At 39.6% G+C, this 14,044-nt stretch overlaps 1 protein-coding gene across 2 annotated transcripts in view; it reads left to right on the top strand.

Annotated features, from left to right (window-relative positions):
* Positions 1-14,044, top strand: part of ATG4C (autophagy related 4C cysteine peptidase) — a 181,931-nt gene that overhangs the window by 69,641 nt on the left and 98,246 nt on the right. For both annotated transcript variants that reach the window (XM_069232527.1, XM_069232528.1), the window contains exon 5: positions 10,595-10,919. In XM_069232527.1, coding sequence (XP_069088628.1) covers positions 10,595-10,919 — 325 coding nt within the window. The remainder of the gene's footprint in view (positions 1-10,594; positions 10,920-14,044) is intronic.

The raw sequence follows: 14,044 nt of genomic DNA, 5'->3' as shown, positions 1-14,044 counted from the left end.
CCCCAAGTATTTCAAACATACTTTCATCACTGGGGAACCCCAGACATAGACCTATTCGCCACCAGCGAAAACGCGAAATGCCAAAACTTCGCATCCAGGTTCCCACACCCTCTATCCAAGGGCAATGCTCTATGGATCAACTGGTTAGGGATATTTGCTTACACTTTTCCCCCTCTCCCGCTCATTCCATTTCTAGTCCACAAACTGTGTCAAAACAGACTCAAACTCATACATACGTGGGCACGTCAACCATGGTACACGACATTGTTAGACCTGTCAGTAGTACCACACATCAAACTACCCAAGAGACCAGATCTGTTAACACAAAACAAACAACTGATCAGGCATCCAAATCCAGCAATACTCAATCTAGCGATTTGGCTCCTGAAGTCTTAGAGTTTGGATATCTACATCTTGCAACCGAATGTATGGAAGTAATTAAACAAGCAAGAAAATCCACTACCAGGCAGTGCTATGCAAACAAATGGAAAAGGTTTGTGTTTTACTGTCAATCCAAACAAATTGCCCCTCTTTCCGCATCGCTACAAGACATTTTAGGTTACTTACTTAATCTGCAAAAGGCAAATTTTGCTTTTTCATTCATCAAAATACATCTCACTGCAATTTCAGCGTATTTGCAAAATATACAACACACGTCTCTATTTAGAGTCCCTGTTATCAAAGCTTTCATGGAAGGGCTAAAACGTACTATACCACCATGAACACCCCCAGTGCCTTTATGGAATCTAAATATTGTACTCACACGCCTCATGGGTCCACCATTTGAACCCATGCATTCGTGTCAGATTCAATACCTAACATGGAAAGTAGCATTCCTCGTTGCAAACACTTCATTAAGAAGAGTTAGTGAAATACAAGCTTTCACTATTGAGCACCCTTCTTACAAGTACACAAACATAAAGTAGTACTTCGGACAAACCCAAAATTCCTACCTAAGGTGATTTCACTGTTTCATATCAATCAAACAGTGGAACTTCCAGTCTTCTTCCCACAGCCAGACTCAGTAGCAGAAAGAGCGCTGCATATATTAGACATTAAAAGAGCTATAATGTATTACATTGACAGAACAAAATAATTTAGGAAAACTAAACAGTTATGTTTGGCGTTCCAAAAACCACATACTGGAAATCCAATCTCAAAACAAGGACTAGCTAGATGGATATTAAAATGCATCCAAACGTGGTACCTAAAGGCCAAAAGGCAGCTTTTAGTAACACCAAAAGCACATTTCACCAGAAAAAAAGGAGCAACAATCGCCTTTTTAGGAAATATAGCAATAACAGAAATCTGTAAAGCAGCCACTTGTTCAACACCCCATACATGTACCAAGTATTACTGTGTAGATGTGTTAGCAACACAACAAGCAACGGTGGGACAGGCTGTACTAAGAACACTATTTCAAACAACTCCAACTCCTACAGGCTGACCACTGCTTATGGGAGGAAAACTGCTTTGTAGTCAATGCATAGCATGTGTATCTGCAGCTACACATGCCATCGAACGGAAAATGTCACTTACCCAGTGTACATCTGTTCGTGGCATTTTCGCTGCAGATTCACATGCGCCCACCCGCCTCCCCGGGAGCCTGTAGACGTTTAAGTTAAAACAAGCATTTGTACATATGTATATATAATTCTATTCCATTAGCATGGACATCTCTTTTCTTTATACTCTATCACTTCTACCTTACCCTCTGTCGGAAAACAATCTAAGATGGAGTCGATGCCCATGCACAATGGCGCCGAAGAGGAGGAGTCACTCGATCCCGTGACTCAAACACTTCTTCGAAGAAAAACAACTTGTAACACTCCGAGCCCAACACTAGATGGCAGGACCTATGCATAGCATGTGAATCTGCAGCGGAACATGCCACGAACAGATGTACACTGGGTAAGTGACATTTTCCATATATATATATATATATATATATGCATATATATATATATATATATATATAATCCACAACAATGAAAATCCGTTCATCATACGGCTGCACCAAACAGGACAAAGTTTCTACATGTGCCGAGAAAGTCGAAAAAACGAATGCCGTCTTGTTCTGTAAGTGGTTGTCTGTTTATTTAGAATACGTTATCTAAGGAGATACAGCACTATTTTTTTCTTTCGCTATGCCGGTGCACACACACCCTTTCTCCATAGTGGAAGACTGTGTGATGTGAGGCACAGGTTTTCTATTGGAATAGGATCCTTCCAGTACAAAATACTGTGTTTTGACATATTTCAGCACTTTATAACTTGGTATGTGTTGTGATAGTACAGCATACATGCAATCTAGATCAGAAGAGTTTGAACAAAAAAAAAACTTTTCTCTAACGTTACTTCTCATTCAAGTAGGTATATATTTTTGTCGCAAATCTCTTGTCAGTGTTAGCAGATAGGGATTTTTGTCAACAATCCTTACATTTTTGCCTGGGAATGCTCCCGTACCACCTGTTGTATGCCCCATTGATGCAAAGTAGTCCTTGTAGTGCTAAATAGTGCAAAGCACAACTGTGTGCTACTTTGAAGCTACTTCACTGTGTAAAACATTTATTTGTGCTGAAAATCAAATTCCAAATTCAGCACTTTGCCTAGCGTATGTTACAAAAGGGACACAAACTGATGCAAAGTGTTGATAAATTTGGCCCTCTGCAATTATAGTTACCATTTCACCTTTGTCATTCTTTAAATTGAGGAAAGAAGAGCTATACCTTTCTCTGGTAGGAATGAGAATGGAGCTCACAGCCATTCAGCTGTTTCACCTTTTCAACTTAAAGAGCTGTTGGGTCCTTTTGCGTTAGCATTGTGTATGCTTTCTATGGTGTTGGCAGCAATTGAGGGTATGTACTTTGTCTGTTTAAAGTTACTGTCGCCTGTAGTTTGTGAATAGTTATTGTAGGGGAGTGTTCCTGTGGGAGCTTGATTTGTACACCACGTGAGGGGTCACCAGTGTGCAAAATCGAGGAGACCAGGCTTCAGTCTTTTACCTTCACTATTCACCTTTGGGTCACACAGTGAGCATTATGAAGGGTAATTGAGAGTATTGATATGATGGCTTCATGCCCATATTGTACACCTAGCCCGATAAATCCAAGCCAGCATTCGCTTGTGCTGAAAAGCTATCCTGCTGTGAGAGGAAGGTCAAAAGTACTTCATACCCCTGACGTGCAACGTTTTTTTTTCTTTTTTTCAAGGCTCAGGGTTTATCCCCTATGTAGTGTCACACTTTCAGCTTCGGCCCATTTTTGTACCCATCACCTCCACTGGTTCAGAGATGGAGCTGTGTTGAGATTTCCAGGCCATAATCAACAATGTATTGCCAACTGGAACTGCCAGGTTCACAAATCTGGTACTCACTTTAGCCTTAGGTTGCATGAAGTGACCTAGTACACAACCTCCGGGTCTGCACATGTTCACTCTCCCTGTTACGGCCTCAAACTGTTCCTTTAAGCCCTCTGAATATTGTATAAGTTCAGGGTAGCTCCATACTATATGATAAAACCCATTGTATGTAAGTATCTAGAGATTGTCTCAGATATCTTATGTAGTCTTGGGGAATTATGTAAATGTGAATTAAGAAATTAAGTTGTGTATTTAATGCAAGAATTTCTTGATAGTCTGTGTGTATATCGTTATATGCCTCCCCATTTTCAGTCGTCAAGGTCACTAATCAAACCCATTTTGCTTTCTGGTCATTTAGGTTAGTTTTATTCATATTTGCTAGTGTTTTGCAGACACAAATTACAGGTATTTTCCTGTACCATATTGTGTATATTAATTGTAACAATTTGTGTTTGTAATCAACGTCTATCCCACCCCACTCAATATAGCTCCCTACACTTACAAGATTGTGCATGGATGGAGGAGGCTTATCTACTTGTGAAAGGTAGATGACATTTCATATTCAAGCTATTTCTGTTCTTCTCCTGGCCAGCTTGGCTACTGAGTGACTTGGACCCAGTGGAAAGTTTTCCACACACATGCTCTAGTCAGCTGGGTATTGTGCAGATATTCCCAAGATCAAGTTGGCTTTGACTGACAGGCACGATCTAGCTCCTTATGCAGTCAGACGAGCCATCATTTTCTCCTCAAGTTACCACAGCAGTTTCACGTAGGGTTAATCTTTGGCCAGTTCGGATAGAAAGTAGCAACTCAGCAGGGCTATGGTCTTTCAGAAATATCCTTTCCCGTTCTGATGTAGAAGCTTTCTCTTAGCGCAGACCATGTGCATAATAATGGTTTAAGTATTGGTCCACCTGTGATGGCCAAAGTGCGTTTCGCAGTCATTGCACAGTTTTCCTTGGATATAAAACCAAGTGCACAGTCCAAAGATGTTTTGACTGGTCCTGGTAGTTTGTGAATTGTAGATCAAACACAATTCTCCATTTGCTGTCATTTCCTAGAAGACCGGCGATAATACTGGAAGATGGGGTTGGGTGGGTTTCTCTTATGCAGTATGGAACCAGAATATTGTAACCAAATGTTGGCAGATATATTGAATCCTAAGTATATTTTACAATCCTATTGTCCCACTGGAGTCAACAATTGAGAATTTACACCTAATAGTGCAATATGTTTGTAGGGTATTAGGACACACTATTTCGGTCTGATGATATTTTTAGTAAACATATTATGACATACTGCTGAGAGCAAAGCAACAGGCTAGTGACCTTCCACAATACTGCCATTTGCGCAGGTTTGGGGCAGCTGACCTGTGAGGCAGAAGTGTCAGGCTGGAAATATCCAGCCTTTCAAAAGGATAGTCATCATCCAATACACACAGGATCGAAATGGAACCACATTGTACTGTTTCTTGTGTAAACTACATACACATCAACCCACAACTTTCTAATTTGCTAACACATGATGAAGGCAAGCAAACCACTATATGGGGACTTGATGGATCTGTAAGTAGGGAATGTCAGGGGACACCCTCCATGTACAGGTATAGAAACAAAGGCCTATGACCCTCTACTACGAAGCCACTACGATCATGTCCAGGTACAACATAACTTGGGTTGAAGAGGCAGTATCAACTTGGTGGAGAAGTACATATAGGGCGACTCTGGCCACTCAAGCACCACATGGATGGCAAACTGCAATACAAAAGATGGTGCTTTGCCAACAGATTTACTTGATTGTTCACTTCACTAGGGGAAAATGAAGGGGTACCTAGACAAAAATGTACACAGCAGGAATGCACAGCTGTTCTAAAATGTGCAACAGATTTTCATCCAAGTGCCTTTATTTCTAAAACTGACAGTCTTTTGGTGGGTGGGTGGGAAGAGATGCAGGATGGCAAGTATATAGGTCTTTAGGTGTGGTTTCTGCGTACCAAAATGCCTGTAATGGTCTTTTGGGAGAGAGTAGCCCACTGAGCTATCCCAAAAAGAATCAAAAGATGAACGCTTACAGTTTAATCACTGTATACGATGCAAAATGCCTCAATAAATAAACTTAGAGCAGATAGCTCCCTTCCTGCCTCTGTTTATGGTGTTTTTGGAAACTGTTGATGAGAAATTCTTCATGCCAACAACCTTTAAGATGGCTGCACAAAACATAGCAACCGATAACCCAGTTATCGATTCTGCCACTAGGAAAGGACACACATTGTCACTGAAGGAGACCGAGTAAAAGTGAAAATGTGTTTAGGAGAAAGATGCCTATGAGCAAAAAATGGGTCAGTGCGGGGGAAGTAGTAGCCTTGACTTCCATGGCAAAAGTACACCCTCCCAGAAGGTAAAGTTTTTTACACCCGTAATAATGATAACATTCTTACAGAATAAGCGTGAGGTTCTCCTACAAAGTGCTGACGCACTGAATAAAAATCAAACGTAAAGTGCACCAGTGTTATTTATAAGTATATACTTGAAAAATTGGTCTGTCGAAAATACCGTGTTCTAATAATACAGCACCCATTATTTGAGTGTCATAAATCTTCATCAGCCGTGATGCCTGGCGGATGCTAAAGTGGCTGATGGATCCCAGAGATTAACGGGTCTGTGCCTCAAGAGAATTCAGTAATATTTAGTACACTGCGGTCTTGCCATATATATATTTTTTTAGCTCCAGCCACCTACAAGGGACACATGCATAATTGATGTTTGTAAACTGTATTGATTTTGGTGTGATTAATTCACGTTGCGGTTTGTCGGTGCTTCCTACATTACTTCTTGGTCCTGATGATGACTGGTTGGTAATATTTCTACTGTTTGGGTCGAAACGTCGACAAACAATTTACCATGGACTGCTTGCAAATACATTGTTGAGGATTTATGACACTCAGATAATGAGTGCTGTATTATGAGAACATGGAATTTTTAAAAGCCACATTTTTTGTGTATATACTTGTAATTAACCCTGGTGCACTTTATATTCACTTTTCACTGCACTGTAACTTTGTAGGAGCACCTCACTCTTATTCTGTAAGAATTTTATAATTACTTTGGATTTTCTGATTTGAATTTGTTTTTGATCTGTAATTTATTTTGCAAAAAATATTTTTACAAAGGAATTGGATTTCACAACCTTCTCAGATGGTGTACTTTTGCGGTGGAAGTCGAGGCTAATACTTCCCTCGCACTGATCCATTTTTTGTTCATAGACTTATTCACCCGGGTCCATGGGTTACAGGGTTTGCCCCCCCACCCCCTTTTTTTGTTATATTTGTGAGAAAGATGTGCAGAACTAGAGGAGGCCACTGGAATGCCTCTTCTGAGGTGCTAGTATAGAACAATATGGGACACTGTAAGGATGTTTCTTGACAACTTACTAAGGGATAAATTAAAGGACTTCATAAAGGTACTGAATTAAAGTATGTTAAACGAAAGTAACAAACCAAGTTATAAATTTATCATAGGATTCTGCAGATCTGGTATTATCAGAATTGTGCCTACCTCTCTTAAGAATGATGCTCAACAAAATATTTTAGTTCTACCTTACTCTGGCCAAGTTCTCTTTGCATCACACCAGAAAGAAGGTGGAAGCAACAATGTTGAAAGTGGTTATCCTAGAAAAGAGTAAGAGATATTTCAGATGTTTGCTCAGGCAGCAAAAGAGAGGGACTTAACAATCCTATCTGCCTGTGTTGTTTCATACCACTCCTTCGATCAGAAGAAGCATCAGGAGCAACAGTCTCCTCTGAAAAGAAGTACAATCAGTGGAGTTCCTATAGAGGCTGGGGTTCTCAGCAAAAACAATTCTGACAGTAGGTAGGTACATCAGGGATTGGATGTGTCCAGTGGACTTGCAAGATGCACATCTCCACATTTCAGTAGTACAGGAAATTTCTTTGGGTTCTTGTAGGGAACTCACACTATTAATCCAGATTTCTTGTATTCACACTGAAATCAGCCCCTAGAACTTTTTCTAAGTAAATTACATTGGTGATGGCATACTTAAGGTGGAAACATAATTCATTTACCCATATCTGGATGTCGGGCTGATCAGGGCTTGAAACCCATCAAAAAGCATTTGAGCATTTTCAGACTAGATTGTTTTTTCAGAGCCTGCTTGGTCTTCAGGTGCTTATTCAGACCTGTATGGAGGGAGGTGTTGAGTGAAAAGATCAGGAATCGTTATGAAAGGTTAGTCCAAAATTAAATGTTGACCATAGATTGCAGCATGGCCTTAGACTGAATGTAAGAAAATGTGTTTTCAACACAGGAATTTATCTTAAAGCTATAGTCCAAGGTGGAAAATTAGACTATCCCAAATGGTTGTGTTTTTTTTTTTTTTTTTTTTTAAATATGTAGACATTTCTCTATCAACCCTCCTTTTCTTGGCTGAATGGAGCTTCATCCTTTTTTGGGGGCTTTCCATAGCATCTGGCTGCCTGATATGATAAGAAAATCCAGAAAAGGTGATTAGGAAACCAGTGTAACAGAGCTTTGTTAACATGGCAGAGTGATAGAGTGTCCTTTCGTGTACAGAAATCAAATGAAGAGACTTTGGGTTGAGGGTAATGTGACTGACCCAATTATGACTGAAAGTTGTAGAGGCAATATGGTGTGGTACCTTTAAGGTTAATCCTGTCTATTTTAATTTATTTGAGCCCTACCTTTTTGAGCTTTTTTTGCAAACAGGCTTTCGTTAAGCCAATAATGAATTGTTATTTGGACTACTTAACCTCATCCAGATTTCGTGAAAATCTGCACATAATTTTTTTGCTGTAGGTGGAAGAGGTTTTTCCTCCTGTGTTAAGTAACATAGGGTTTAGCACATTTGTTGTCGCACTTCTTGCCCCTCTAGACAGGTAGCTATTTAACTTCAGGATCAAGTCAAAAGTGAATGTATCAAATGATAGGAAAAATGAGTCTAGTTTCACCAGACTGCGTCCAAGCTATTAAGGATAAAAAAATGCAGTTCCTTTGGAAGTGTGATGTAGCTATTACTATAGAGTGTCATACATGAACAGTGATAAAACATCTGTTAAATGATGGTATGTGATATAAGTATTAAACGCCACCTGAAATTTGGCACAACCCTAACGTCTGCTAAGTGTGTGTGTATGTATGTATGTATATATATATATATGTGTATTTTTTTTTTAAGTTAACCATAATTGCATTATAGTGCCTGTGGAAACCATAACTGACCCATTTCAAAGGTCTTTGATTCTTTGAACCAATGTAATTTCATTAAACATAGGGTCTATCAATGAAGTATTGTGAACTACTATAATTTTGTATCAATATACCAATGCCAGTAGCAAAGAAGTGAGTTTATTTTTTTATTTTTTTTTATTTTTTAGCCCCTGCAAATATGTCAGTACCCCACTTTCTTTCATGGTCCTCGAATACTGGTAGATAAATCAGATGCTTTTGTGCCATATTAATCAATTTCCTCCACTGTAGGATGAGACATCATGTTCTCAGTGATGCACCTGGTGTGCACCTTCGTAGGCTATTTCTTGGCTTTTTGTGATGTGAGTGTGAAATCATTTGTAGAAGTTCGATAGACTCTGAAAATGGCAGATTGAGTTATTCTTCAGTTTTCAGCAGACGGTTACCTTTCAGTGAATTAGTCAAATGTCCACATTTCATTGCTTTAGCGGTCCAGCTATCTATACAATTGTTCTTTAATAAAATGACAGCAAACTGTGGAATAAAATCTGGAAAAGCAATCAGCTCACTGGTTAAATTAGGTGGCATTATGTTCAGTCGTGTTTGCAAAATCTACAAGCAGAAACATGCTCTCTGCTTTTCTTAGAAACACTCATCTTTGGGACCTCCTGTACCTGACTGAACATTTTTCACAGATTAATTATGGGGATCAACCGTGAATTTAGATCTTAGTTTGGAAAGATGGGTGTATATTTGTCAAATAGTGCAAGTATCATCAACAAACCAAAAAGGTGATACAAATCCTCCATTAAAAATCATTTAAGAGAGATTATATTTTGTTAAAACCCTCCATGATCCATACATGAGCAGAAATATGCATTGTTTGACTTCCAAGAAGGCTCCCATAATAGAGTTTTAGAGTCACAGGTATGTACATTTTCTATATATAGCGCCAGGACTCAGTTTCTGGTGGGACTTCTAGTATTAATGGCTGTTTGTTCATACCAAAGTAGTTAAAGTTGGAAAGACCTCCATTTTATCCAAATTGTTATTGAAAGCCACTCTTCTTCTTTTTTTTTTTTTTTACATGTATTTCCAAACAAGGAGACCGATTAAAAAGTGGAGATGACTTCCTGAAAATGTAGTTTTTACACTCCATGTGGCGCAATCTGCTACTATGTTACCAGAAAGCCACAGTGCTCGCCGACTAGACCATTATCAGAATTGGGCACCTAAAGTTGCATAGAGCACTGTATAGTAATATTTCATCTTCCTTCTTATTTTGTCCCTAAGGATGTTCCAGATTATCATTGGAACTAGGTGTCAAACAACCAAACTGGAAAATAACCCTCTAAAGTACAATGGGAGGAGGACATTGAATTTCTTTTTTTGCACACTGGCAGTACAAAAGGGGCTCAAAGATAGCTGATAACTCATTATGCCCAAGACCCAATATTTGAAGCCTTTGTCAGTACTGTAGCTTATTGACCAAAAACTACTTTACACATTTCTTTTAATGTATTGGTAATTTGTTAGTTCTCTAGGAATTTGCATCCTCAAGATTATAGAGGTTCATTTCCTACAGACTAATGCTTAAGTGGCATTCCTGGTACATTAGCCTAAAATGGAGATCTGCACTGCTGCTTTTGCTTGTATGGTGGACATTTTATCTTTGAAATAGGAACTGGAAACCGCAAGGCCAGCTATAGAAATGTAGAGTTTTATTTTTGAATTGTATTCCAGATGAACATAGTTTATGGTTGAGTGTGCCCCAAAGTAGTACTAAAACAAAAAACTGATTTGGTAGAGTATCATAAGATAGAATAAGGCTTTCTATAGCAATTCTCTCATGCTCTATCTACTTCAGTTTGGCTTTGTTGTATTGTGCCATTTGGTGTATTCTTAATAATGTTCTGGGCTTGCATGATCTCAGGCTTCCTCTTTCTCTTCGTTTTCCAATATAAATTTGATTTTATGTGATTTGGTGATCAGTTGCTTTTTTTGTTCCATAGCATGGATGTGGACAGGAGCAATGTACCTTGAAAATTCAGAGCCAGACTCGTGGACAACACTTACTGCAAAGAAGATAGCTGCAACATTCGAAGCGCAAGTGTCAGAAGAAGAACAGCATCTACCAAAGTCTAGTACTGAAAAACAGAGGAACTTGTTTGAGGAGCACGATACAGATGATGTAGTTTCCCATAGAAAAATAATTTCTTGGTTTTCTGATAGCCCTGGGGCCATCTTTGGATTGCACAAACTAACAAACTATGGCAAAAATTCAGGCAAGATGGCAGGCGACTGGTATGGTCCAGCAGTTGTTGCTCATCTTTTAAGGTAAAACCCATTCTTGTTGCTATCTTAATATGGACATTTTACAGCACACCATCATTTTTACTGTCCTAATAGGAACATGTTCTAGCCTTTTTCCTAGTAACTATTGTAAACAAACAAACACTGATAAAAGTCAGCCCTAATATAGATAGTGCATGTGTAGAATTCACTCACACTTATGTGGTAAGCTTTGCTGTTTCTAAATAAATTAATGTATTCCCTTTCCCTGTGAAACGACTACCCCGCACAACATAGGTTTATCTCATTTTGAAATGTATTGACATGCCATTATGTTTATATAATGAACATTTGTTATGTTAGTGGTGTATTTGTTTTAGCCTACTGAGGCTTTATAAGGAGGGACAGACTAGGGCCTTAGCTCTCAAACTGTCAGATGTATGAATATTTCCTGATAATGACCTATTGATCTGATTCAAATTGCAGTCACCTAGAAGGATGAACATTTAGCAAGGCAGTGTAATTTGTTCTATGTAATATGTGGATAAAACAAAGTTGAACATGAAATGAGGACCACTTGAGAGCCATAAATGAGACTTGTGCACTGTTATTCTTACTCACCTGAACCCTTGTCCTCACCACAGCGCTGAAGGTGAGCTTGTGGCACTGCCACTGGTCGAAGGCTGAGCTGGCCCAAAATAGGATCAGGATGGGGAGCACTTGCATGGAGAAGAGAGGCTGGAAAGAGAAGGAACCTGAGGATTGTAAAGAAAGGAGGACATAGGAGATAGATTCAGGAACAGCAAGGATGGTGAAATGGGTGGAGGAAGGAGCATAGGGTAGCGGTTGAGAGTGCAGTGGAAGGACTGAGTAAAGGATGAGCATAATTGGATAGTGACAGTAGTGTTAAGGAGAGGGGTAAAGTAAAAGTCATAACAGTGGTAAGAATACAATTTTGCTTCCTTCTTTTTAGCGACTTTACCATATTTTTCACTTCTTGCAAATAAAAAGTATTGAGATTCCCACTCCAGTGCCACTAGTTTCTAGAGTTCATGTGCAAGATCAAGAAGAGTAAGTGGTGTCAGAAATGGTTGATTTTCATGTTTTAAGTACCACTGACTAATTTTTAGTGGAGCGTTAGCAATTAAGGTGCTTGGGACCATTTGTGCGAGCCAACAGAATTGTGCTTGTTTGGCCTGTGCTTTGTTCTTTAGAATCACCCTAATAACCCCGCTCTGGCCATAGTGAATGTTTTTTTTTTTTTTTTTGCATAGCTCTTCGTTCTTACCAGATCATCTGTATGCACATCTCTGAGCAGTGCCCCTCTTTATAGTGTCACTCCCCATAGCACCATATTCATAAATTCAGAGGGAGGCTTTTAGGCCAGTGCCTTTAACTCATTCCTAGGACTTACATTGGTGGCCTTGCCCATTGGTGGCGCTGCTTCTTGTCGCTGCTCTGCTTTTATCACCTTCTTGACTGCAGGCTCCGTGCACTCTGTTTGTGGGTCCTTCATTATGTGCTGGTTTGGAAAGCTGTAGGTATTTAGGCATTTAGGCAGAGGTGTTGGTGAATGCAGAGTATACAGCAGCCTCTTCTTGCTGAAAGACCAATTGTCTTCCCATTGCAAGATGGTGGTCTTCCTCCTCTGCTTTATATTGTTTTCGCAATTCACAAAGGTTGGCTATAACTCTTAGCTGGAAACAGGAAGCCTGATCATAAGGTTGGCTCTAAAGGTAAATGCATTATTTTCCTTATGTCAGTGTTTCCCTGAGAACGTCCTCTCTGGTGTGCTCTTTGTTCTTTGAACTGCAGTTCCCCATTTCTGTTGCTCCGGGCCACTCGCTTATTTTTAGTTGCCAAACTGTTCTGCTTTAAGTCTTAAGATACTTTTTATGCAGGCCTTGCTTTTTCCTTTTTACAATATGTGGTATTCATTCGAGTCCTTCACTTGTGAAGTTGATATTCCTGTTTCTATTAAGTAAGAGACTGTATTCTGTGCTCCCTTGTGGATATCTGGGCAAGGATGTTATCATCCTTCAAGCAAGATGAGGTTTAAGGTAAGGACAGAGGTAAGGCCAGATCTTTCAACATAAGGTTTCAAATGGATTTGATCCACATTTGTGGCTGGAGTACAGGGCAGCCACAAGTCATGTATGTGAAGTTGGCACTAATGTGTGCAGTATGAAGAATGGCCCTCTCCTTTATTATAAGGAGGTAGAACTGTTGATCTTAAACTGTGGGTGGCAGGGTATTAGCAGGCAATGTGAAGATTTGACAGACTTATTGATGCCTTTTTTGTGTTGTTATCCTGTTTTTATTTATATCATTTTATCCTTTGTTTTTTTTTGGTCTGGCACCTTGGTTTTCACCATATGTGCATGTTACTAAGTACATTATTACTGCTACTAATACAGTGGTGGCCATTGTGAGGACATTGCACTGATGATCAGTGTGATTGTTTTGCATTTCTGGCCAGCTTGGGGATCATGATCAGCATGCACTATTAGGCAATGTTAGGAACCTGCACTAGTGAGAAGTGCTAGTGTTATGTTCTTCATGATTGGTTGTACACGCTCAGGGTAAGGATTCCAGAACACTAGAATGAGGGATACGCACTTGCCAGCCGCTGGCTGGGGTCCTATATCGTGTATATTTGTGGCTCCAATAAATCAGTTTTGCTTCAGTTCTATTGGATTGTGCAACTTTGTAAAATTAGTGATGAGGATCGGGTACTAACTAAGGCCAAGTGTTGAGGGTTGAGCACAATCAGCTGTGGACCCCTAAGAGTTACTCAAGTTTTGAGTAATGGTTGCATTGTCCCCTGCAACGGGCTGTGGAGTGCTGAAATCAAGTCAGAATTGTCTGCATTTGCAAAGAGATTGGTTGCGCTCGTACTGTGTCTCATAAATTGAATAAATTAATAATAAGGTTGTGGTTAAATGGTCATTTTGAGGCTGCGCTTGGGCTGAAATTTGATCAGTGCACCACCAAGCTTGCGCCAAAAACACGTCTTTTGGTAAAAACACTGGACTTTTGTATGCAGTTTCTTTGGCAGTACTCTGATTGAGGGGGAAGAAACCTTGCGCTGAAAGGAAGTGGCATGATCGTACCTGGTGCAAAGTTCGGGTTGGTGTTCGAAGCTATTCTAAATTGTTGATTGTGTCTGA

The sequence above is a fragment of the Pleurodeles waltl genome, chromosome 4_2 (genome assembly GCF_031143425.1).
Source record: "Pleurodeles waltl isolate 20211129_DDA chromosome 4_2, aPleWal1.hap1.20221129, whole genome shotgun sequence".
Classification (NCBI taxonomy): Eukaryota; Metazoa; Chordata; class Amphibia; order Caudata; family Salamandridae; genus Pleurodeles; species Pleurodeles waltl.
Note: the sequence above shows the minus strand (reverse complement) of the source record. Positions and strands in the feature narration are given on the sequence as shown.